This window comes from Spea bombifrons, chromosome 1, assembly GCF_027358695.1.
Source record: "Spea bombifrons isolate aSpeBom1 chromosome 1, aSpeBom1.2.pri, whole genome shotgun sequence".
Lineage (NCBI taxonomy): Eukaryota > Metazoa > Chordata > Amphibia > Anura > Pelobatidae > Spea > Spea bombifrons.
Window position 1 is genome coordinate 124928910 of NC_071087.1, and position 26543 is coordinate 124955452.

At 40.7% G+C, this 26543-nt stretch overlaps 1 protein-coding gene across 2 annotated transcripts; it reads left to right on the forward strand.

Annotated features, from left to right (window-relative positions):
* The first annotated feature begins 5055 nt into the window (after positions 1 to 5055).
* SBNO1 (strawberry notch homolog 1) lies at positions 5056 to 26543 on the forward strand. Of its 2 annotated transcripts, XM_053472215.1 has the most exons (32): positions 5056 to 5397; positions 7853 to 7984; positions 8229 to 8333; positions 9385 to 9691; positions 11930 to 12030; positions 12808 to 12901; positions 13167 to 13327; positions 13461 to 13594; positions 13848 to 13938; positions 14057 to 14218; positions 14415 to 14550; positions 14752 to 14857; positions 15282 to 15435; positions 15705 to 15887; positions 15968 to 16065; positions 16205 to 16356; positions 16441 to 16638; positions 17623 to 17799; positions 17883 to 18061; positions 18364 to 18495; positions 18593 to 18728; positions 18962 to 19074; positions 19486 to 19557; positions 20498 to 20597; positions 20936 to 21010; positions 21274 to 21420; positions 21887 to 21981; positions 23233 to 23325; positions 23438 to 23575; positions 23676 to 23752; positions 25771 to 25964; positions 26059 to 26543. In XM_053472215.1, exons 2-32 carry the CDS (start codon positions 7853 to 7855, stop codon positions 26199 to 26201), a joined length of 4185 nt encoding a protein of 1394 aa, XP_053328190.1. In that variant the 5' UTR covers positions 5056 to 5397; the 3' UTR covers positions 26202 to 26543. The 2 variants fall into 2 exon arrangements, with proteins under 2 accessions (XP_053328190.1, XP_053328196.1); XM_053472221.1 differs by lacking the exon at positions 8229 to 8333.

Genomic DNA, 26543 nt, shown 5'->3' on the forward strand with positions numbered 1-26543 from the left:
TGGTTTTAAGAAAGACGCCGGGCAGGAAACATCACCGCCCATCTCTCTTGTGATTGGATCCATTAGCCGTCCTTCAATCATCGTAAGGTTTCTATTGGTTCGAGACCAAAGACGCTCTTGCTACGCCCTCCATTTCGTTCACACCTCCTAAGTTAGAGCATGCACGTTTAAATTTTCCCCTGCATTTTTCTGATTGGCTGCAGTGGGAATGCAACGAGCACGTAATTGGTCCAATCGCGAATAAAATAAAACGTGAAGCTGATGCGAATGTACGGCACGCAACATACGCACAAATAGGTGAACTTTCTAGTGCCAGGATGCTAGCATAAAAAACATCGGTTTTCAAGCAGGGGGTTTCAACTGTGTTATTCCAATGAGAATTGTGGGATTCCACAGCCATCATATGCACTTTACTGAGTGTAATCTCCCTGCAAATGCAGATTTTCCCCGTATACATTTGTGCAATAGTTTGCCCCTACCTTAACTATTTTATATACAGATGTGTTTAACTAAATGCATCTCTTGGCACGTGATGTACTCTGAGACCCCGTACGCATTCATAGAAAGAGGTATTTTTTTTAATTTAAATATTCATTTTTAATAAATGCGTTATACTACATCATGGAATACAATATGCACTGCTATGCAGAACAGAAGCATCATCAGTATAAACATTCATAAAATGAGGAATACGTTATGAGCACTGCAGCACAGCACAAATATCAGAGTAACAGAAAGCTAAAATATACAGTAACTGCAGAGGGTGGTTCCAGATCCAGGCATGGCACATATGGATTAACACATTGGAAACAAACCTGGTAAAGTGGGGTGATGTTGTGACTGGGGTGGGTGAGGGGTGTGTGGTAAATAAGGGGTTGAGGAGAGTGGGGCTAGTCTTCCTCCACTAGGCTGTCCATAAGAGAATAGTCCCTCAGTAGCCTGTGGATGAACCTGTGGCAGTCATGGACTGTGATCTGCTTCCTTCTCTACACCACCCTTTCCTCTTTGAGTTCCTCCTGTTTCTCTCTAGATATATATGAATAACACTGATAATCTTGTTATCATGGCACCTGTCAGTGGGTGGGATATATTATGCAGCAAGTGAACATTTCATCCTCAAAGTTGATTGGAAGCAGGAAAATGGGAAGCATCTTTGTTCCCAAACAGCTTAACAGTGCCTTCTTTGTGCCCAAACAGCTTAACAGTGCTATCTTTGTGACCAAACAGCTTGTCTCTGCCATTTTTGTGTCCCAAAACAGCTTCCCAGTTCTATCATTGTCCTCAAATGTGACCCTGCTATGTTTGGGGGGCCCAACCCAGGTGCCACTCATCAAGGGGTTTCACATTAGCACAAAGGGGGCTGCCCCTAGGCCAATACAAAATTGTTCACAAAGGGCTGAAGCGGACTGGCCCTTTATGGACAATTGTGGACCACCCCCTGTGTGGCAGTGTGGCACCATGCTTATGAGAAGCACCTGAGGGGGACTGCCCCCCCAAATGTAGCAGGGTCACATTTGAGGACAACAATGGAACTGGGAAGCTTTTTGGGGGACAGATATGGCAGAGACAGGCTGTTTGGCCACACAGATAGCACTGTTAAGCTGTTTGGGCACAAGGATGACACTGATAAGATGTTTGGGCATTGTTAAGCTGCAAGACACACACCTGACTGTGAGGGAGCACCAGAACAGTGGTATATATGAACAGACCTTGTGCTCCCTTCTTTTTATACAAACAGACCTCACACTCATTCTACAGGACAACTGGGTAGGGAGAAAAAGAGAGAGGGGAAATAAATACGGAGAAAGGGTAATAGATCATAGGAGAAATGGGGAATAGACAGCGAGAAAGGGGAAGAAATAAGGATAAATGAGAAAAGATAGGGAGAAAGAGGAGAGAAAGAGAAATGTGAAGAGATAGGGAGAATGGAGAGATAAAGGGGAGAGAAAGAAATGGAACAGAGAGAAAGGCTAGAAAAATATGGACTAAGAACTCACATTGCAGTGCTTACAGTAATTACTTTTCTTTCATCTGAGGGGAAATCCTGTGGAAAAATAAATATCTTTCTTTGAGCATTAGATTCAGCGCTGTATACAGTAATGTAGAGTAGAACTATAGAAAACTGTGTTTTATTTCATATTGTTCCAATAAAATGTCTTTACCTGCAGACCTAGAGGTCACTATTGCATATAATCATGTAATATTGGATTTATATCCCATAGTGACTTGTAGATAATGCAAAATCCAATATTGTTTTTAAACAATGTGTGCATGCTAGGGAGCACTATTGCGGTCTTTACACTGTGGTTGAGCCACATTGGCCTTAATCAATCTTGTTTGGATTTACCCCCAAACTTTATCTACTTATGTGTATAAATATTCAACACTATCTTTAGGATGGATCAGACCAATACACCAAACCTAAGCAGTCCCATACAGAGGTGTATTTACCTTTGGGGCTGCCCTAGACCCAACTTATAGGACAGTGCCCCCAGCTGCCCACCAACTCTGCGGTCAGCATCCTGAAACACTAAAAGACGCTGTACTCCTTTAAAACATAGAGCACCAGGATATGACATCATATCCTGGCACATCATGTCATAAGGGTGCACAGCACCTTTTAATGGAGTCTATGGGCGCTGTGCTAGCTCAGCACACCCTCCACTTTACATATCGCCACTCTATGCCTTCTATCCATATACCTTTTAGTTGTCACTGTCTCATTGTGATGTATGTAAATGTTTTAAAAACATTCAATACAAACTTTTAAACATAACCATTCAATATTTTTTTAACTTTCAAAAATTTTATTGAAAGTGTTCATCCATGTATATAAACTTAAACAGGCTATTTAGCAATTAAATATTCTGTACCTAAGTATTGGAGTTTAAGGTACTGTTAAGACTGTGTGACATTTTTTCCATGACACTATGAAGTTCCAGAACTGAGTTTACTTTAACCGTGGGTTGGGACTTGTTTTGTTTTCCATTCCCTAGCAATCAGTAGCAAAAAAATGTATAGACAACTTTTTATGCGATGAAGGTATATCTTCTGGGAAGAAATTCAGCAAAGCTACTTCTGGGTTAAAAGGTAAAAACAAACCTGTCACTACAAATCTAACATCAAACACTACCCTCCATAGTGGTTGTAATAGGGGGTACCCCTGCACTATATGCAACATTGTACCCCTCCGATGACTTTCCCTCCATCAATCTGGAGAGGTAGCTTCGTACATTTTGGAGAGTTTAGCTGAAACTAAATATTTGTTAGACAAAATTTCTTATCACTTGAGTATGACACTTCTCTCATGTTTTATTCTGATTCCAATTATGATTCTAATGGGAACAATTATACGATTCACAGTCCCATGCTATCATATTATAGTATAATAATTCCATCGCATTAGCATAACAATGAAGATATGTCTAGTCGTCTGTGCTTGAGAACAGGTGAATGATCACATGGGGTGGAGACCTTGTAGGGACCATTAAACCACTGTCCTGATGAAGATAATGTCTCTGCTGTAGATACAAAAACAAATCCTTTTTTGATACAGATGCCAACAGAGAAGAGTCTAATTAAGTTAATATTCTCAACAAAAAGTGCCTGGTGGACAAAGGTGTTGATTGAGAGATTTGGGTAAGCACAGGAATTTTCTTTAGGATTTTGTCCCAAATTAAAAGGGGAGTGCAGTATTGTAGGTAAGGCATTGGAGTTAGATGATCAGACCTTCTTTTGAACCCATAGTAGTTGATCAAGAGTATAAAGGGATATTTGTGCATTTTTCAACATCAAGCTATGATAGAACTCCTGGTTTGCAATGACTCTGAACCAGTTGTACCGTGTTTCTTGAGTATTGTAAGGGATTTGCAGACTTAATATTTCCTTCTTGTTCATATTTAACTTATAGTAATAAGCCTCATTATAGTTCTCGAAACATCCCATTAAAGCTGGTACTCAGGTGGAAATATAAGTAACAGGTGTTTGGTGTAGAGTATCCTGTTGAAATGTGTTGATGACCTCTAATTGACGCTGCCAAGGATTCAACTGCAAGTATGTATAGGAGAGGGGACAAGGGGCAACCCTGATGTGTACCATTATACATTTTAAAGGGGAACTTTTAAAGCGAAAAAGCCTGGCTGATTTACCACAGGATTACAGTATAGAACCATTAGGGAGGAGAAGTTTGTGTTCTCCCATATACAGCTTGATCTCAGAGCTTACAAAGAAGTGTCACAGAAAAAAGTGTACCGCCTCACACGCTGAATTACAAGCACAACCAAAAACAACACCGCAGCGGAAAAGCCTCTGCTTAACGTGATAGAGTTCACCGTTGTGCTTGTAATTCAGCGTGTGAGGCGGTACACTTTTTTCTGTGACACTTCTTTGTAAGCTCTGGTCACTCTCCCACACTCTTTTTAAACTAGAGCATTCCCTTTAGATTTTCCCGAAGGTATTTCGCCAGGTGCGACTGTGTTTTATAAAGACGTCGACTGCCATTGACCAACTGGAAACTGGTTTTTAATGCTGCTGTTAAGCTTTTCACGTCTAGCGTTCACGTTGTCAGAATCCTCCTCACCTGAAACATACTTTTCACTCGGAAGCAAGGCGGGATTAACAAAAATACATACCACTCCCTTTTCTGTTAATTTTTATCTTTGCTGAAACCCAAATATATCCCTTGAGAAGCCCTCCACCCTAAAGAGCTTTAAATGCCCATAATCCTTAAACCAAAACAGATGTAAAGTATTGTACTCTTGAACAGACACAGGCTACAGGTACTTTTAATAAATGTATTTAGTATTGTTAAACATCTGGAGGTTATCGATTAATGCAGATACTCCGGTCGAGTTCAACTGCCACCAGCCTACAAAGAAAAACCTTTATCCTTTGCTCCAATGATCCGATTCTCCTTCGCTGCATAACTGTAACCTCTGATCATGTGATGCTTACATACCCAATCCACACCCTCCTTCAATACTGACCTTCTCAACATGGAAGATTAGTGAAGACACGTCCTTCACGTTGACTGCCCACTAGCGTCACATCCGAGGGAGGGCCTGCTTTGCGTCACGTGACGGCCAACCACCACCCGCTCCCTGTAACGGAATAAAATATATAATAATGATAGATGAGAAACTGATCTCCAGGCGGCTGGGTATGATTGGTTTGTCTGGGGAAGGACAGAAGAGTATCACTTGGACGGTGTTTGCCAGGCTTACGTTGCTTCGGTGGGGGGTGGAGAAGACATCGGCCTGTGTGGGTCACGTGGTGCAACGTTGTGGTGTTTCCCCGGTAAAGATGGCGGCTGTGAGGTAGAAAGCGTCGGATCTGAGTAACAGCAGCATTTCTAGGCGGACAGACCTGCCGACGACAGAGGGTTTCGGGAACTGCACCGTGAGTGACGCGGGAATGAGGGTTTAGGACGGCGGGAGGTAACTGTGGAGGAGTGCGAGGGCCGTAGGGTACAGGGGAACTGTTTATACCGTGCTGAGCTCCTTATGTCTCCTCAGAGGCCCGTCCGGGCCTGTTATCGGGCCGGTAACCGTTTCCAGTTGCAGATTCAGATTGCTTATGTCACACATGCACTTCCCAGCATTCCCCCGACCCGCTGTCTGTTATCCGTGTCTATTGAGCGTTGCACGTGTGGTGTACGCACGTTACCTGGTATCCCCTGAGGCACACAAACTGACATGAGGGACCCCCGCCCTAGCCTCTGCTCTCCCATTGTTTATAACCGCCCGACACAGGACATCTCTCTGTACCGCCCTCCGCCACCGGGTGACCGCGTACCGTTCGTATTCACTGCCCGTATGTACTAAAATCTTCCGGATGCCCCACGTCGGGCTGTATGTGTTGTATTACCCAAACCCTTATGCAGAAAGTGCTTGTTTCCCCGTCTACCGTGTATTTTCTGCCTGGGGTTGGAAGGAGTTCCGTTAGACTTTACATATCATTTCGGAGACACTGGTCATTGCATTAGTCATCTTGGCCCAACCCGGAAGTTTATGTTCTGAACACGTGGTACGGGGAAGGCTGAGAACTTTGGGGACATCTCTATTCTACTGACCTTTGTATAACACGTAAAATCTGTATTTATCCTTAAAGCTGTATGCAGCAGGCCTGTCTGTGCTCACGATGGAGTATTTTACTCGCGTATATTTCGCTGTTCATTGATTCGTGAAGCTGCAGGGGACACGTGTCTTAGCTTCTATACCGACCAAGGGTATTTCTAACGGTGATCTGATACACCTATATTCCATATATATAGATGTATCTATATAGATCTAGTGAATATTTTAACGTGTGCATCTTTCTGGCAATGTGTATACTCTATAGCTATAAGGAGTATTTTGCATGAGACATCTGATTGTAAGAATAACCTGTAACTTGGTTAGTGTTGGGGGGTCATTTTTCCTTTACAGCCACTGAAATAGTCTTGTAATTGTATCGGCTGCATTTCAGCTTGCATAGCTTGTAATATACAATTTGTATGAGGCGGTTGATCTGGTCTCTGATTCAGGATAGCTTTATGCTTATCCAATGCATGTTAAAATTACTTCAATGTATCAGCTTCTACCACCCGATAGACGACTTACATTTATCATCTGCTACTCTCTTGGTAGAGTGGGGAACAGTTTTGTGGATTTTGTATGGCTTGCTTATATTAACAGTATGTGACTTCTCTTCCTCATTTAAAAAAAAAAAAAAAAAATGAGCAAAAGTGAGAATGTACTATGACGTGGATACATACATCGCCCTTTCTCAAGTATTTCTATCTTCTATTGATATGTATCTTTAAATATGCCCGCTGCCTTCCTTGTTTATAAAATCTTACTTGCATATTTTGACTTGCGAAATAACCTAAGCAGACTATATGTAACAAAAGCACTGCCACCTAACAGTTTGGCAGTAATCGGCATTGATAGGCGTTTATGGTTCAAAGTGTTGAATTGCATTATACAAAAGTTTTTTTTTTTTAGTCTTACTTTCAAAGTTTCACATCTTGGAGTTCCTTCTGTTATTTGCTTACCGTATTCCCTATTTCATACCAGAGCCTGATTACTTCATAAGTAATTGGTTTATAATTTAATCCATAAAAGCAAAGTCTTGCACATAAAGTGGATTAAGTAGCGCGTTCCCAAGTATGGTGCCAATATAAATTGCCGCTCGGCTTGGTCTTCAGTTGGGGTCCGTTCAGAGCAAAAAGAATAAGCTGTGCTTTTTTGTATACTGCAGTAATGTATTCTATGCAGAAAAAAAAATTACCGACGTTTGGCTGACCTCAGGCTATGTATAGAGCAGTTCTGGTGCTAAAAGTAGAGCAGTCTTCAATAAAATTCCCTTGGTTGCTATGGTGATTGGATCACTGACTTTTTACATGTGATTGCTTTGTTATGCTGTATTGTGCAGTTTGTGTTGATTGTAACCATAGTGTACAAATAGGGCATTGACTATGTAAGGAGACATAAAAGGATTATGAATCCCGTAGAAGTTGGTACCCCTGCTTATTATCCATGCATACTTACGTAGTGGATGTTGATTGCTGGACACTTTTGGAATTAAAGTGTGTTTTTATTGTATTACAATTTTTTTTTTTTTTATCATTTTGTCTTGTTATACCCCCCCCCCAATAGTCTTGTTTCTAAAGGAGTGCTTTTATGAATTGAGCTCAATGGTCTTATTTTGATCTCTTCATTACATCGAGACTAACATATTAAGTGTACCCTTTCCAAAAAAAAAAAGCGTCTATACATTTTAAAGTTATCTAAATAATCACGTAACTATTTGGCATGTCTTTATTTATTTTTGTAGGAAATAATATAGCTGTATTTGTTTTTTTCCTCCCAAGATGATGGATCCGGGGCAAGATTTGTTACTTGCTGCTTTGAGTGAGTCTGGGATCAGTCCCAATGACCTATTTGATGGTGATTGTTTGGATATTGGTCTCATTGCACCACCATCGGTTCCAGCCATTCAGCAGGTAAGGTTCTTATTTTGATTGAGAAAATATTAGTGCAGAAAATAAATTCTCAGGAGAACAAGTGCTCCGTGTTTGTGAGCTGCGACCCAACAAAGCTCAGTATAACTTGGATTGGGTTTTTTTTCCTCTTTAATAGCTCTACACGCAAACAGATAATTCCATGAGGCTAACTCATTAGGGACGTTTTTTGAGTTAATAACACGTGTGCTTTAAGCCTGTCTGGTCTTCTGTTTTTCTTTTCTAGACTGTGCCAACAAGTGCGTCAGGTACCAATAAGGAGTGTGAAGCTTCAGTATCTGTCAAGCAAGAACAAGTGGCTTCATCTACCCCAACATTACTAAATGTCAGGGTACGATGTTAGGCAGTCAATAATTTTTGTGGATGGTTTAATCCATTTGTATGGCTGTTCAACAGGTTTCTTGCCATATTCAGTCATGTTAGCCCTGTTAATTGCCACATTTCAGGTTATTTGTATGCTCCCTGTTGCTATGAGAATGCCACTGACCGCACTGTGCCAAGCTGAGCAGCACCTACTATTAGATTACTTGGTGACTTCAAGGACCAGTGGCAACCTAGTACATATAGTCAGAAAACCACTTTCCTCAGTGAGTTTAGATGTGTATTCGCTAAACTGGGAGTTTGAAAGTTAGTTTAAACGTTCCATCTTGCAAACTACCTTATGGAGCACAATGCCTGCCCTTCATAATGCATGGTAAACCTGTGAGTTTAAAGCATCTTCACTCTGCCCTTTTGGAGAGGAAGTCTTTTGCCTTCTTGCATAATAGCTGAAATGAACCTTAACTTATTGGGATAGTGAATAGTGTTGTTAGTCTGCAGTTTAAAGAAACAGTCAAGCCTAACTTTTTTTTTTTTCCTTGTAACTAAATGCTGTATCATCTCAGGTTTAGTCCCTTTTCCGAATATCGGTGTTTTAGATTTGCTAAAGCTTCTTGCCAAGTTCTACTAGGTTTAGGGGTAACGAGTCGTATCGATGAATATTGGCACTAGGCTTACCTGTAAGTTACTTGGCTCACTACACCTGAAGTAGTAGTTAATTTGTGGCTTACTATCCTCTATTGTAGCCTTCTGTGCAACCTTTACAAGTTTTGGCACTTATTTTTCCTAAACTTGAGCTGTGTATGCATTTTTTTCCCATGTATGTGTATATTTGTATTGCTAGTACACAACTCAAGATTTGGACAAAACATTGTGTTTTATACACCATACAAAAACTTATCTTCCTTAAACCATATAGAAGTTATCCTGTTTGGTAGATAAATGAGTGGCAGAGCACAATCTTGCTCCCGACCACGACACACCGTAAACTCAGTGGCTGTAAGCCGAGTGAAACTGTACAGTTAGCTGAATTTTTGTTATAATAATTAACTTTTTCTTTGCAGCCTCCATCAACCACAACATTTGTACTCAACCAGATTAACCAGCTACCAACACTGGGTAACACAATTGTAATGACAAAACCTTCTTCTGTTACCACCAATCGTCAGACTATCACAGTAACAAAAATCCTTCAGACTAGTACCACAACTAGACCATCTACCACCACACCTGTAGTACAGAGCACCGTGACCACTGTACCAGGCAAGGAGCAAATTCAGCTGAAAGACTTACTGAAGACCAGCAGCCTCAATAAGCTAATGAAGCTGAAACCCCCTTCCAACATTGCACAGCCAGTCGCAACCGCTGCAAGTAAGTACTTGTTGGGATATAAAAGAACCCTTTGAACTCCCACTTATTCCCCAGTATATGTATTGATCTGTCACTCTTAAAAAGGTAAACCCATGTAACTGTTTGTAGATTTGAATAGGCTATAGGCTTCTGGCGGCAGGGTTCTGCGCAGACCCTAGTGCCCATGTGTTGAAAGTGCTCCCATTGATTTTTATTGAGAGCACTTTCCTGCCACTGATTGACTGCTTCAACATGGAAGTAGTAAATAGTAGCTGCACACCAACTGTAACCACACACTCCTGTTAGTGTGCCGGCTTCAGCACTTCCTGATTGCATGAGTACTTGAGACAGCACCTCCATCATGTGCCCAAAAGCCGCATCAAAAGAATGAACAGCTGTTGAATCAAATGGGAGGAACTTTATAAAAAATAAACTTAAGTATTGATCAACTTACCTTGGCGTGCTGGACATGGATTCTTTTGATGTGGCTTTCTTGTCATCCCACTCTGCATGATTATTCATCTAGGGCTTCAACTGGCAATTTCATAATTTTTTCAATTAATTGGATAAAAAAAAATGAACAAACTGGATGTTAAAAACAAACAGCAGAATAAAAATCTTTTGCGTAAAATGCATTTCTTGTTTTTATTTCCCGACTTGCCCCCCCAGTTATGCATATCTGAGCCCAGGCTTGCCACACTGCCTCCCTGATATGCCTGATAACCCCCGTGCTCCAGACTCCTTGGTGTCTAGTAGGGGCAGCCGGTCCACATCTGCGCTACAACCTCTGCTGCTGACTGGCACTCTCGCTGGAGCTTCTATGACTGAGCACTGGGAGGTCATGTGACGCCGGTGCTCCATAATAGAAGCCCTGGTGGAAGTGGCGCAAGTGCCGGCAGTAGCGGAGGTTGTCTGCACGCATCGCACAGACGCCCACCGGCTGCCAGAGAGGAAAATCCAGGTCCCCTGCAGCGCTGCGGCGAATCCGCCTCTCTGGCAGCCGACGAACATTGCGCAATGCACGCAGACAACCTCTGCCACTGCTGGCCGGTACTTCGGCTGGAGCACCGGAAGGTCATGTCACACTGGTGCTTCATCATAGAAGCCCCGGCGGAAGTGGAGGACAGTAGCGGAGGATGTCTGCATGCATCGCTGCAGGGGTTCTAGATTTTCTATTTGAGGTCGGATTATAAAACGGGAATTTTGCGCTGAAAAACCCCTCCTCTTATATTCGATAAAATAGATTCAACTAATTGACAATGAAACTCGTTGCCAATGTTTTATCAATTAGTTGTTGCAGCCCTATATTCATCACTATCAAGTTTTAAATATCTTATAAATAATTGCATTGATTACATTGATGAAAACAATAAAAAGCTTGTTCCTCTGTAACACCTAACCTGAGACAAAAGTGCAACGTTTCATTCATGTGGATAGTGGGACAACTGCTCCCTTGGCGGGCCTGATTTTAAACATTTTAGTCCACTAGCTCAAACCATATTGTGTGTGTTACATGCAGCTTTACATGTACCCACCATGTTGTCTAAAGTAGCCATGGGCTTTAAGCCCTGCCTGTTTTATTTCTTTTGCCCGCTTAGGTTTTCTGCAAACCATGCAGAGTAATCTGTAAACTTCCACAGTCGCCATACATAAATCGGTTTACATGATTTTATTAGGATTGCCACTGAAACACCTTGGAAGTAAACAAAATATTGATCTACTTGTAACTGGTGTACTTGCTTGTACTGGTGTTAAAAGGCAGAGCTGTCCCTATGAATGCATAAAAGGTCTGAAACTGCATAGTTCAAGGACACCAAATGCATTCATAACATAGTAATACTGGCTTAGATGTACATCTGCAAATATATGAACTTTCACAAAACATACCAGTTGCTATAGATGAAATGTTACATTTCTTTCAGAGTTTGTTATATTTTCTCCCAAAGTGGTGTGTGCCACAAAGCCAGGTAAGGGAAGCCAACTTGTTTCACTCAATAAAGGTGTTTCCCTACCTAGTTTGTTCACAGCTTTTAAACTGTCTGCACTTGGGGCTAAAAGTGGTGGAAGTGGCACTTTGTATTCATTGGTTATGTAAAATCTTTCAAAATATATATTTTTTTTTTTGTTCTGTTTTAAGAGCCGGTGTTAAAAATACAAATAAGCTGATCTATAGTGAAATCTTTATTTATTTATTTTTCTTTCATGATTGTTTATAAAAAATTTTTTATTATTATTTTTTTTTTAAATGTTTTTTTATAGCTGACTTATTGAATGGAACAAAGAAAGATATTTCCAACAAGGAAGTGACAAGAATATGGATCAATGATGATCTCAAGATGAGAAGTTTTTCTCCAACTAATGTAAGTATATGCTGCCCAAAAGAGTGCTAGCTCAGTTATTTATAACTGTTTTGTTAATTTTTTGGGAAGTTTTCATACCAACATGTAAACCAGGACATCTCGGTTACCTGTGGAAGGGGTGGAATATATGTATTTGTGCGTGATGCCGTTAAATGTTCAGCCAATAAACTAAATACCTCTGTAGACCTTGGAACGTAAGTGTCGGAAGTACACACATTAACAGCTGTAGTTACATAGATATGTCTGCATAGGTACATTTTGGAATGGTCAATAATTTGGATTTGTGTAGAGGAGTGACACAGGGTTACAAAGTTGGTAAAGCTTCCTAACGTTTCTTCCTCAACAACCCCACCGGTTATTTAACCTACGACTCGGTTCATGAATGAATCTGTATTGGCTTTTATCCCATCTGGTCCTTACTTTCACCGGTAGTGCAGCCTGCACCTCAGTGTTTCAGTGGTTGCAATGATGCTATTGCCTTGAATGTTTAAAACTGAAAAATACTTCCCTTGATTTGTAACCATTATATGAATGGGTTACCGTTCCCAAACTATGCACTGTTGACTGTTCTAAATTCTCTCATTCATTTACTTGTAATAGTTCTAATAGCAATATCAGTACAATCGGTTTTAGCGTTGCTGCTTCACACTTTGGACTTTCATTTAGGTTTGGATGTCCCGGTTTTGCAGCCAAGCACAGTTGCAAAATGATTTTGCTTTCATTTGGGTAATTCTTTAATGACTGTCATAATTTATAGCTGCTTCAATGCATTTTCAGAAAGTCCCTGTCAAGGAGGAGGAGGAACCTGAGGAAGAAGATGAAGAGGAAATGGGGCATGCAGAAACATATGCAGAATACATGCCAATAAAATGTAAGCTTGTTTCTCATTGGAAAGAACTTCTAATGTTTGAGGATTTGGAAATCTGTTGAAGGGCTTGGATTTACAGCAGTGCGAGCGCCTATACTGCTTCTGCGTAAGATGGTGTATTGGGCTGATATTCCTTCCAATTAATATTGTTACATTTAAAATGATGTGAACATCATGTTTGTAGATCGCACAGCTTTACTGCTGGATGGATTTCTCTTCTGTTCTAGTTTTCCTTTAGTAAAACTGTCTCTTTTTGTATTTATTTTAGTGAAAGTTGGTTTGCGGCATCCTGACCCTGTAGTAGAGACCAGCTCCTTGTCTAGTGTGACGCCTCCGGATGTGTGGTTTCAGACATCTATCCCTGAGGAAACTATTGATAATGGCTGGTTATCCGCTCTGCAATTAGAAGCAGTTACCTATGCAGCTCAGGTGTGTGGCGATCTCTGTGAAAACATTTAAAAATCACTGCAACGAGGAAACGGGCCAGAACGTATTGCTGTTAAAATTGCAGTGTTTCACATTTGTTAGAACTGGCTGTAAATGGTTTGACTTACTTTTACAGCAACATGAAACTTTCCTTCCAAATGGTGAGCGTGCAGGCTTTTTGATTGGCGATGGTGCTGGAGTTGGAAAAGGAAGAACTATTGCTGGAATTATATTTGAAAATTACTTGCTTGGAAGGAAACGATCCTTATGGTATTTATATTTCTGGTCTACTGTAAGAAAATGTTTGTTCAGTAGCTTCATTGTTCAATAGCAGTTGGATAACAGGTCCTCTTCTAAGGCTGATCTACTCCCACCCCCCAAAATATTAAAAATATTGGAGGGAGGGGATTAAAGGGTTTTTGTATAGTGAGGACTTGTTGGTACTTGTGTCTAAATTTGCTGTGCTCTTGCTTGTTACAATACTCGAGCAGAATGTGAATAGGTCTTGCTTTTCTGTTGGCAGGTTTAGCGTATCAAATGATTTAAAGTATGATGCTGAAAGAGACTTGCGTGACATTGGAGCAAAGAACATTCAAGTTCACAGTTTAAATAAGGTATGTAGAATTTTATATTGTGGATTGATGCCATTAGGCATCTTATAACAATGCTTATTGTTTGATTCTATGGTCTGTGTCAAACTTTTTTTTTTTTTTTTCCCTCTATCATTAACAGTTCAAGTATGGAAAAATTTCTTCAAAGCATAATGGCAGTGTGAAGAAAGGGGTGATATTTGCTACTTACTCATCACTGATTGGTGAAAGCCAGTCTGGTGGGAAGTACAAAACTCGCCTTAAGCAGCTTCTTCACTGGTGTGGAGAAGACTTTGATGGTGTGGTATCCTTTTCCAGTTCAAGCACTGCCCAAAATCAATGGCTGTCTCGGTAATGTTTTACTTGGGATGTGGGGTAATGCTATTGGCAGAGGGGACATCAGGGGAAAGGCATGGACAATCGTGGTGTATAAAAATCTTATCCCAATGGAAAGAGGGTTTCTATTTTTTGTTATGGATCTTTAACACTTCCTACTTTAGATTGTATATGATGAGTGTCACAAAGCTAAGAATTTGTGTCCTGTTGGGTCCTCGAAGCCAACGAAGACTGGATTAGCAGTTTTAGAGCTCCAGAACAAACTGCCAAAAGCTAGAGTCATATATGCTAGTGCCACAGGTAATTGCGAACTGTTTTCTTTGAATGTGGTAGTTTAGCCAAGGTTAAACTTGTTTTCAGACGGTTGCTTTTGTATCCAAATAAGCAGGCACAGTAAGAGAAACAGAAACCTAATTTGAGCTTGGTAATCAGGGCTGTCCACTGGTTACCAACAGGGAGAGCACACCTTTCGTTTTCTGATGTATTTTCTCATCTTTTCAGGTGCCTCTGAGCCAAGAAACATGGCTTACATGAGTCGCTTGGGAATCTGGGGAGAAGGTACTCCTTTCAGAGAGTTCAATGACTTTATACAGGCAGTTGAAAGAAGGTAAGGCTCTCTGTGCATTTAGAATTGTATCTCTCATTCCAAAGGATTATTATACAGTCTTTTTCTTGGCACACCTAGCTAATTCACATTGATGTCTCTATATTTTATTTCTATATTAATGTTAATGAAGATGTTCCCGGAATAATCCATTCATGTCTTCTAATTTTATGAGACTGAAGGTAGTCCTGTCTGGGATTTTGAGCCTCTGTACAATAGTTTTTACTAAACTGAGTTTACCTTCCTATGATGTTTTCCTATGTAGAGCTTTAAAAGAGAAATAAATCTCCTCAAACTCTGCACATATAATGTTTTAAAGTGTTTTTGCAGCTGTATTTGTACTTTGTCTTCTATATATTCTTTAAGCATTATTAAACTACTGTTGTATATCAAGAATTGCAACCAATAATTTAAACAACTTTTTCAGAGGTGTTGGTGCCATGGAAATTGTAGCGATGGATATGAAGCTGAGAGGCATGTATATTGCAAGACAGTTGAGCTTTACTGGTGTGACATTCAAAATTGAAGAAGTTCCCCTAGGCCAAGATTATGTAAAGATGTACAATAAGTCTGTAAAGCTGGTAAGAACCATTTTACTTCTCACTTTTTACATTTCAGGCTTACTTGCCACAAATTTCTTGAGTAGTGCTGCGAGCTTAACGTCTGTCTTAAGTTCACTGGCAAGAAAGCCTCATGGAGTATTAGGACCTTGATTAAAGGACTTTATGTTGGTGAATGGTCCATATTTAATGTAGATTGTAGAACTGTTGTGATGAATAGGTTCAGAATTAGTGCGTACAAAGTTGCTATGCTTTAACTACGGTTATTTTTATTTTGGACCCTCATATAGTGGGTGCTGGCACGAGAGAGGTTTCAGCAAGCAGCTGATCTCATTGATGCTGAACAGCGGATGAAGAAGTCAATGTGGGGCCAGTTTTGGTCAGCGCACCAGAGATTTTTCAAGTACCTCTGTATAGCATCCAAAGTGAGAAGGGTAGTACAGCTTGCCCGCGAGGAAATTAAGAATGGCAAGGTAAGCTAAGCTGCGTATTCTTTCTGTTTCATGCGTCAATTCATAGTGCTTTGCGTTTCTTTAAATGTCTGTTTCCTTAGTGTGTAGTTATTGGCCTTCAATCCACTGGAGAAGCCAGAACCCTCGAAGCGTTGGAAGAAGGGGGAGGTGAACTGAATGACTTTGTGTCAACAGCCAAGTAAGTTTGTCCAAGGTTTTTTTTTTTTTTTTTTTTTTTTTTTATTGAGACATTCCCTGTTTTTAGATGGTGTGTGGTTACAGAGAGCTCTGTCCTGTAGGCCTTTTTGATAGTCTTACTCTCTATACTTTTTCTACAGAGGAGTACTACAGTCTTTGATTGACAAACATTTCCCCGCACCTGACCGGAAGAAGCTGTTCAGCTTGCTAGGAATAGATTTAAGTGCACAAAGCAATAATAACTCTCCGAGGGATAGTCCGTGTAAAGACAGCAAAGCTAAAAAGAGGAAAGGTGAGTCAAACTTGCACATGGTTAAGCAGTTAGAATCTTTAATGAAATAACTTCCAACATTTAACATGTCTCTGGTGTTTGCAGGTGATGAATTGTCACGGGGAGCAAAGAAAGCAAGGCGAACTGGAGGTCTGGCGGGCAGCAGCTCAGATGAAGCCAACAGTGAATCGGACACATCTGATAAGGAAGCAGAGAGTGAAAGTGAAAGCTTTAAATCTATTAGCTCTGGAGATGATGATTTTAATCCATTTAGAGATGACTCAAGTGAAGATGACGAAGATGGTGAGTTTTCCTTTGGGTTTGTTTAACTTCGGAAATGCTTACGAATGAAAATTGATAATCGGGTGTCTTATCCCTGTAACAATTCATGCCAAGTGCTTATTTATAGCCTTTTGATTCTTTATTGCATGACTATTTTCCTTTAAAATGAGTTTTGGCTTTCTCTTGATTCTTCACTCCTTTATAATGTTCCTAGGATGTTCAGGGCTTGCAATGTCGTTGTAAAATAGTGACTGATTTCAGTTTAGCTGCTCCGGAGATACTCTGAAGTAGCCTTTAACATAGGTTTTTGGATAAGTAGTTTATTGGAACAAAATTAAGGGGAGCTCTCATCATACTACTACATATGTAACATACAATACATATGTTGTAAAAAAAAATAAATCTTAGATTGTAACTGTTTTGCACTCCTACATGTTCCTCAGAGGTTTTTTTTTTCTTGTGACACCAAAGTCTCTTGAATATCAGAACACGGCACAGATTGACTCACGTGGGACTTAATATCAATGATGTAAATATTGGTGCCATAAGAGGTGTCAAAGGCCCTTACATAAAACACATATTGCAACAATAGAAAAATCTGTTTGTAGCAATACTGTGGCTTCATGTATGGTGCTTCTGGTGTCTGCTATGGCTAGTACTGTCACTTGATTACAGATGCCTGGGTAGGAAAGACAACACACATGGATTTACTTCGATAGGTCACACTTTGAAATCCGGAACAAAGGAGCACCCATGTCAAACTTACAATTCACATACCTTGATATTGTTAGAAGCACTTCTGTGTACAAGAAAATGTAAACGTGCGTTGCTTCTGATGGCACAGATTTTTTTGGTTTTGAGCAAAGTCTTATGTCGGGTTATTGGCCTTCTTCAGGCGGTGGCCAAAGCTTAAATCATGTGAATAACTAATTTATTGTGTGAAACATTGGGTCAAAAGCTCTGAATCCACATAATAGCTTTTTCTCTCCCCCCCTCCCCCCTTAGATCCTTGGTTGATTAGAAAAGACCATAAGAAAAATAAAGACAAGAAGAAGAAAAAGAAAAGCATTGATCCAGATTCCATTCAAAGTGCCTTACTAGCATCTGGTCTTGGGTCTAAAAGACCCAGCTTCTCAACGGTTCCTAAACCAGCTCCAATCGTAGCTCCTGCTAGCCTTCCAGGTGAGGACAATAAACCACCGGCTTACAGTTCTGGGATTTCCACTAAGACATTGTCATAATGAAATACTTTTTATCCTCTTTAGCTCTTTCCAGTAACACTAATCCCAGTAACAGCTGTGTGACAAGCCAGGATGCGGTAGAAAGGGCTCAGCAGATGAAGAAGGAACTTACAGACAAGCTGGACCAGTTGGCTGAAGCCCTTCCTCCCAATACACTAGATGAGCTAATCGATGAGCTTGGTGGTCCTGATAATGTGGCAGAGGTATTATCGCACCTCTCCATGCTTCTCTTTTAATTGTGTTTAAGTTTTATAAGTTTACGGAAACTGATCTGCATCTTCTGCTTTTTGGTCAAGCTCAGGAATTGGGTTGCACAGTTCCTATTGTAATAAGTAGTCTTTCAGGTGACATGAAACTGCATTCTTGATATTATTTAGTTGTCTGTGTGCATATAGGGTGATCTAGTCTTGTAATTATAGGGGTCAAACTACTTGGTTTTGTGTCCCCCATTGTTGTGTAATCCTATGTTAGCAATACTAGTGTTTAATTTCAAATTTCCATTTAGATGACTGGAAGAAAAGGCAGAGTTGTCAGTAATGATGATGGTAGCATATCCTATGAGTCCCGGTCAGAGCTTGATGTCCCTGTTGAAATTCTAAATATTACAGAAAAGCAGAGGTTTATGGATGGTGAGAAGGTACGGTATATGTTTGACCGGATGCAACAAGGTTTAAGATATAATGGGTTTAAGGCATATATTTAACTACTAAAGTCATTTTTTGTTGTCTGTGTAGAATATAGCAATCATCTCTGAAGCTGCCAGTTCAGGAATCTCGTTACAAGCTGACCGCCGAGCAAAAAATCAGAGGAGGCGAGTACACATGACACTGGAGTTACCTTGGAGTGCGGACAGGGCCATCCAGCAGTTTGGTGAGTTTTCCATACAGTACGTTGTTGTACTCCCATGTGATAGATATAACCCCTGCTTTTTATTCATTTTTTATTCTCTTAAACTCTGTGTATAGCCATATTCTAAAATATTACTTCATCTTGGAATTCACTATAGGGAGTGTAAACTGACTTCCACTGTGCTTGCACCCACTTATACGTGGAGATGATCTACAAATCTTGTTAAATTGTTGCTGCTTCTGATTTCCTTGTAGGTAGAACACACCGATCTAATCAGGTTACTGCTCCTGAATATGTCTTCCTGATCTCTGAATTGGCCGGAGAACAAAGATTCGCTTCAATAGTTGCAAAAAGATTAGAGAGTCTGGTAAGACAATATAGAAGTTCAAACTTACAGTGCAGTGGAGTTTCTTTACTGAAGGGGGTGTTGGCAGGAGAGTTGCAGTCTCACATCTCCAACTCAACTATGCCTTATTCAGGGGCAGCTCAGCATAGTTCACCGCAACCGAGGAGAAAAATCTTTACGACAAAATGAATATCTGATCTGACTTCTGTTGTCTAATACAAACAACACTTATAGATTATAACCAGGATATACATACTGAATCCGTTTTTTTAGAAAACCAGAACCAATGCCAAAAAATGTACTTTATGAGCATATGTTTTAAGGATTGATCCAGTAGAAGTTTTATTTTTTTTCCTTTATTGAGTTGTGCCACTGTACAGGCATAGAAGTGTTTTGTGGCAGTGCATCACTTCTCATGAACTTGTCTTTTAGGGGGCCTTAACGCACGGAGACAGGAGAGCAACAGAATCAAGGGATTTGAGTAGATTTAATTTTGACAACAAGGTGAGTTTCTTAGACTTGTGCATTCATGTAATCGCCATTTTGTTTGCTAGTCCCAAGTTGTGATTGCAAAAACCCTCCATGTATTTGTAAGGCGGACACCAAGAAAAATTAAAGGGACCATGCAGTTCTTTTGCATGGTTCGAATGATGGTTAAATTGTCTGCTTAACTATCTCTGTGTAACCCCTCAACAGTTTAATGTATCCCTTACAATGGTTCTTTATACAACTGTTCATTTGTGATAAAAAGAAATAACGCTACTCCTAGTGCTCTAAATTTGATTTAAATTTTACGTCCAGGTAATAGCTTGTTTTGCGCTCCACAACATCCTGGAATTACCATATTGCTAATTTACTTCCATTAGCTGCAACTGTTTTTGGCCAAATCACTTTATAGTCAGGGGAAAAAAATTGCAAACCCAGAAAGAGCTTGGGGTAGTCGGTTCCAGGGCCGGCCGAAGACTTAACGCCGCCTGGGGCGAAGTTTAAAACGCCGCCCCCCCGCGCCGACGTCGGGGGGGGCATTTTAAACTTCGCCGACGCCATAATCTACGATTCCCCCCCCCCGGTACTTACCTTTAAACAGTCCTGCGGCGAGTCTCCCTGCTCTGCCACGGTGCCGGCTTGTAATGCTGAGCGCCGGAAATTGACGTCACTTCCGACGCTCTGCATTACAAGCCGGCACCGGGACCGAACAGGGAGACTCGCCGCAGAGGAGAGAGAGAGAGGGGCGCCGAGCGGGTAAGCGAAAACCACTCGGTGCCCCTCTCTCTCTCTCTCTCCTCCGCTTCAAAAAAAAACAAAGTGCCGCCCCTTCTAAAGTGCCGCCTGGGGCAATTGCCCCAGTCTGCCCCATTATAGGGCCGGCCCTGGTCGGTTCCACAACATTTTGCTGATGCTGCTCAGAATGAAGTCCTAAAGCTTGTACATTTATTTATTCCAGTATGGCCGAAATGCTTTGGAAATTGTAATGAAGTCAATAGTGAGTCTCGATTCACCCCTGGTTTCTCCACCACCAGATTATCCTGGTGATTTCTTTAAAGGTAAGCTGTCCTAGCTTTTATATTTGCATGTCTAGTAATAAAGTTCAAAGGGTAAAAACACTGAAAGTATATGTACGATGCAGCAGAAGATCAGTCCTTAGTTATAACGTTTGCAGGCATACTGATACTTGGACAAGGCACTTTCCTGTTGCCATCAATTCCTATCCCTCACACGTGCTCCGTGTTAGTCTGTGATTTTTATGGCTTGCTAGTAAAGTTTAACATTTAACATAAACAATAGTCTGGAGGACATATACTATATAGGATGTAGTGTTGTAGAACATTTTTATTAGAGCGTCAATCATTCTAATCTTGTGATCTTTCATTTTCCCCTATAGATGTTCGACAGGGATTAATTGGGGTTGGACTTATAAATGTTGAAGACCGATCTGGAATACTGACTCTTGACAAAGGTATTGTCCTTACGCCTTGGATATATATAATGTTATGAGACTGATTCGTTTATATAGTATAGTCCCTGTCATCCAAAAATGAGACTGCATTCTGGATACTGTACACTCGGTATTTAAATGCAGGCTTCCATATTATGAGTTGTATGATTTGGTAAGAACTAAACTTGCAGGAAAACTTCATTATACATCTTATGCTATTATCTGCGTAAAGATAGATTTATAAATCAATATTCAGATAGAGGAATGTTATTTTCTCTCACCAGATTACAATAACATAGGAAAATTCCTTAACCGAATCTTGGGAATGGAAGTCCACCAACAGAATGCCCTCTTCCAATATTTCGCAGACACGCTCAATGCAGTTATTCAGAACGCTAAGAAGAATGGAAGATATGACATGGGTATTTTAGGTAAGAAGTAGACTTGTGCTTTCGGATTTGTATGAAACGTAACAAATTTTGTTTAATTTGTATGAATATCTGAAGATGAGGATGGAGCCCCAAAGAAGTAGAAAGCTCTGAAAGTGTTTGAAATTGTTCTCTCTATCTCCCTTGCTCTGTCTGCACTCTTCTCTCCTCCTCTGTCCTTCTGTACTCACCCTGTTGCAGAAGGACTGTGAGGAGGAGAGACCGCAGCAGAGAAGTGAAAGCAGTTGTTGAAGGTAGTTAGACGAGTGAGGAAAACAGTTTCATTTAGGAGAAAAGCCCTCTGAAACTTTGTCCGAAGCGAAATTCGTTGCCTGCAAAGAAATAGACCAAAAACGTACTGAAACTTTTTTGGCCATGTGCATGTATCTAGTATGTAGCACTTGCAAGTTATTGTAGCTTTGTGTGGTTGGAACAGATTTGCAAACCATTATCTGTTTGGTTTTTTTAGATCTTGGTTCTGGAGATGAGAAAGTACGGAAAACTGACGTCAAAAAATTCTTGACACCTGGCTATTCTACCTCAGGACATGTGGAATTGTACACGGTATTGTATATCATTATGTAACGGGTTTTTAGAGAAATATTAATACACAAAAAAATTGTGTAATGGTTGTTATCAGACAGGTGGTTAAGTGCGGCTAAGTTATAAGGTTTCACTGAAGTTTCTAAAATAACCACTGGATAGATTAATATAGGATATATTTGCATATGTTACTCTATATACAATGGGGGGAGAGTAGGGCCACTACACTAGTATGCGTTTACCCCTGCTGATTTGAGTTTAGGTGTTTTTAGCCTGGCCCATTGGTGTATAAAGTCTACCACAGAGGCAGCCATCTCCGTAGACAAACATTGGCGGTAGAAAAGGCCATACTGAAGAGCTCAATGTCTTTAAATGTAGCACTGCTATAGGATGCCACTTCTCATCTTAGGTCGATTTGTGAAATTCTGCCCTGGTCCACTAAGTGCTTTTATTATGAAGTGTTCGCATTTGCTATAAAGCAGTAGACCATTAACGTTGAGGGGTAATGTTAGACAATCTTATGCTTCCAACTTTGTGCCGCCAGTTTGGGGAAGGCCCTTTCCTGTCCCAGCATGACTGCGCCCCCATGCACAAAACATGGTCCATAAAGAGACATGGTTTGGTGAGGGGGAACTCGAGTGGCCTGTGCAGAGCCCTGACCTTAACACCACTGAACACCTTTGGTTTGAATTGGAACTCTCCATTACAAGCCAAGCCTTCTCATCCAACATCAGTGTCTGACCTCACAAATTCTCTTTTGGCCGAATAGACAAAATTTCCCACAGAAACACTTCAAAATCTTGTAGAAAGCATTCCCAGAAGAGTCCAAAGGTGGAGAGTCTCCATACTAAATGCTGATGGTTTTGGAGTGTGATGGTCAGATGTCCACATACATTGGCCATATAGTGTATATGCATCCTAAAGAGAGACCGTAACTTCTAAAGATATGATGGTGGTGTGATTAGTACATAGTATAATTTGTATGAAATCTTACAGTATTGTGGAACATCAAATGCTGTGGTTTCACTTTAACAAAGGCTGGGAACTTGAAGACTTTTCCAGCTGGAATATGCCAGATGCTAATTGAAGAATGGGTTGGGTCAGAGACAATAAGCTGTGACAAGATAGTTACCAAGTGTCCTAACCAATCTGCATAGTAAATGTGTGATGGTACCTGTTGCTGCTTCTGGTGGCTTGCCTTAGTAAAATGAATTCTCTGAGCCATATTTTATTTTCCCAGATCATGCAATGTATTTTGTCATTGTTTTGCAGATAAGTGTTGAAAGAGGGATGTCTTGGGAGGATGCAACTAAAATATGGGCTGAACAGACTGGAACAGATGATGGGTTCTACCTATCACTGCAAGTATGTAAAGTTATTTGTAAATCTTAACTTCTTATTGGCACTGCGCATAGTTTTGCTTTTAAAATGTATGCTGCTGCAAAAGTCTCTTTATATTTTTAATTTTTCCCCCCAGATCCGAAATAATAAAAAAACGTCCATACTGGTTAAAGAAGTTAATTCAAAAAAGAGGCTTTTCCTAGTATACAGGCCGAACACTGGCAAACAGCTGAAGCTTGAAACCTTATCAGACTTGAGAAAGAAATACAAAAAGGTAATATACATTGTCAATGAAAATATGCAAATATTTACAGTGTTTTTTTGGGTCTCTCACCTTACTAAATTCTAAATGTGATTTCCTCCCCTTTCTTCAGGTCACTTCTGATGATGCGTTTGCTCACTGGAAGGAACAGTACACCTCTTCTGCTGACATATGTACACATGCTTATTGGTAAGTTGGCTTTCTTCTAAGGTTAGTCTGCTGTGTAGTCCACTTTTATTTTTTCCCTGGACGTAGCTGTGTTAAAATTGCGTCTTGTACATCCACGTTTTTTTTTTTTTATATATCATATAAAAAAAAGATATATTATATATTTATTGTTTTGACAGAAAAATTCAATATTAATATAATTGCTAACACCAATCACACTCCTATCGCACCCAGGTTCCAGCATCTATTGGCTGGTGGCTGGGCATGATAGTGGGATTATGCCATGCTATTACTCACTCACTCACTCACTCACTCACTCATACACCACACCCCCTTACCTGAACTGCAGATCTCTCAATTGCAGGGTCTCTGCTGTTTCTAGCAGGAACAGAGCAGAGTCATGTGACATGCATTCACATGACTCTGCTGGGTTCCTGCTTCTCCTGGCCAGTACAAGACACACTGCTCGCACAATGTGTGACCAACGAGCAGGTAAGCAGCCGGGCCCCTATTTTTTTTTTTTATTTTTTAATATTATAGATTTTTTTTTTTTTTTTTTTTTTTTTTTTTTTTTGTTCCGGCATTTTGTCCGATAATGCCCTTTGCAGGCGATATATTTCAGCCACCAATATATTACAGAGAGGCAGCAATCACTGCCAGGGCAATAACGAAAGACCTTTCCATTGGCAACATGCATGTGATTGGCTGCTGCGGGTCTGTCTGCCGCGGCAAGAGCACTGCTGGCTGCCCGATCAAAATTCCATGTGATCAGTGACAGCAGTGGAGGGCATGACATTACATCTTCTGGTTTTGCATTGATGTATCGCATGCTTCATTCTTAGTCAATCAATATGGATAACTTTTCTAGTATGTCGCTGCACTTAAACCGCTGTGGAAGCAGGCTGTAGTTTAGTTAGTCAGTGTTTGTGTGGAATTGCGCAAGCACCAGAACACCCTTAGGTAAGACGTGCTGATGCACTGCTGACACCCACTGGAAGACTGGAGCGACTCGGTAGGGTCTGTCTAGACTGTGCTGGGATCTCGGATTACTCCCCCCCTGCTGGCTGATTGCACTCATTGTGTGATCGGTGCCTAGCACTACATGTAAAAATTATAAAGCCCAGATTCACTACTCCCAATCCCCTTAAGCCACACAGAATATATGTGGCATTATGTCTGTACACATGGCACTCGCAATTTTTGTTTCTATGGCTTAAAATGAAAGCCCTATTTCTGAAAAAGGATATATACATTTGTACAAAAGGAAAAGGGGGATTTTGATTAAAGCAATATATGCCTTGGCGACTAAATAGCACTTCCTGGTGCCCAGGTGTTCCTATGTACTTCACGGTACTCGCCTCACTGCACCCTGCAGGAAAGCATAAGGTGCCAGATTCACAGTGGCAGACGATAGGTAGCGGCATGGCTGGTCTCCGCGGGGGGGGGGGAATGGTGTGTGTGTGTGTGTATACTGTAGTATCAGTCAGTATGTATGTGTGCTGTATGTATAGTGTGACAGTATGTCTCCTTGGTGTTAGTGTGCAATTTTATATATGTATAGTGTTTGTGCATGTGTAAAATGGTGTGGTGTTACACACTGGTGCTGATACCATACTGTATGTGAGCGCATATAGTGTTTATTAGTGTGTGGTGTTAACGTGTGTACGTGGGCATAGAATGTTAGTACATGTGTTACTGTAAGGTGTAGCATAAGATGTTGGCATGTTTCTGTATGGTTTGGAAATGTATGTAAGTGTACAGCAGTGCTTGACAAACCCCGGGCACCAGGAAATTTAAAAAAACAAAACCTGATTGGGGAAGGAAAAGTCTGGCTCCTGGATCCAAACCAAATTTCTCGACCCCCCCCCCTCCTGCTTTAGGGTACTAAATTTGGGTATTGGAAGTGTTTAGTTGTGTTCAGTTGAACATAGAGCGGAGTATTACGAGAAGTATTGAATAAAGCCCTTTTTTAGACTGTTTATTTATTACTGATGAAAGAGTTATTAAACTTTTTTCTGCTCGTGTACCCTTTCCTCTAGGCGAGGCAACTGCAAGAAAGCAAGCCTTGGACTAGTTTGTGAAATTGGTCTACGCTGTCGGACGTATTACGTTTTGTGTGGATCTGTCTTGAGTGTGTGGACTAAAGTGGAAGGTGTTCTAGCCTCAGTCAGTGGCACTAACGTAAAAATGCAGATAGTTCGGCTACGAACTGAAGATGGGCAAAGGATTGTTGGTAAGTGTCTGTCTTAAGTTTTTCATAACTGTTCATGGCATAGTCGCCTCAAAACTTTTTTTTTTTTTTTTAAACTTGTTCATTTACTTTACAGGCTTAATCATTCCTGCAAATTGTGTATCATCACTTGTGACTTTGCTTTCAACTTCGGACCAGTCTCAGCAAATTGCCGTACAGCAGCAACAGATGTGGCAGCAGCTTCACCCGCAGAGCATAAGCAACTTTAACCCTTTGTAGTGAAGAAGCGTGCTGGCGGAGCCTTGAGTTGTTGAATGAAGAGTCTGTAGAAGCATTACTGTGCATACAAATCAGGGACAGATTCCAAAGAGTTCAGCCTACTTGAGCATAGATTGACATTCTGCTCTGTTAAAAAATGGAGTGTACGGTCTCAGTGGTAACTCACAAGCTTATTTTTTTTTTTGTTATAATGGCACATCAGCATTCTCTTCCTTTGGTGCTTTCCATTCGCTTCTCTAGGTTTTACACCCGAGAGTCAGCATGGTGAACATTTATATAGCTCAATCATTTGACACTGTTAAAGACAGACAAGTTTGGAACATATACCACATTTCTTTCCCT

What these genes read in the sequence shown, in the direction of transcription:
- SBNO1 (XM_053472215.1), top strand. Translation starts at nt 7,853, where the DNA reads ATGATGGATCCGGGGCAAGATTTGTTACTTGCTGCTTTGAGTGAGTCT. An exon ending in AGAATACATGCCAATAAAAT is followed by an intron (nt 12,902 to 13,166) that starts GTAAGCTTGTTT and finishes TATTTATTTTAG; the next exon opens with TGAAAGTTGGTTTGCGGCAT. An exon ending in CAAAGCTAAAAAGAGGAAAG is followed by an intron (nt 16,357 to 16,440) that starts GTGAGTCAAACT and finishes TGGTGTTTGCAG; the next exon opens with GTGATGAATTGTCACGGGGA.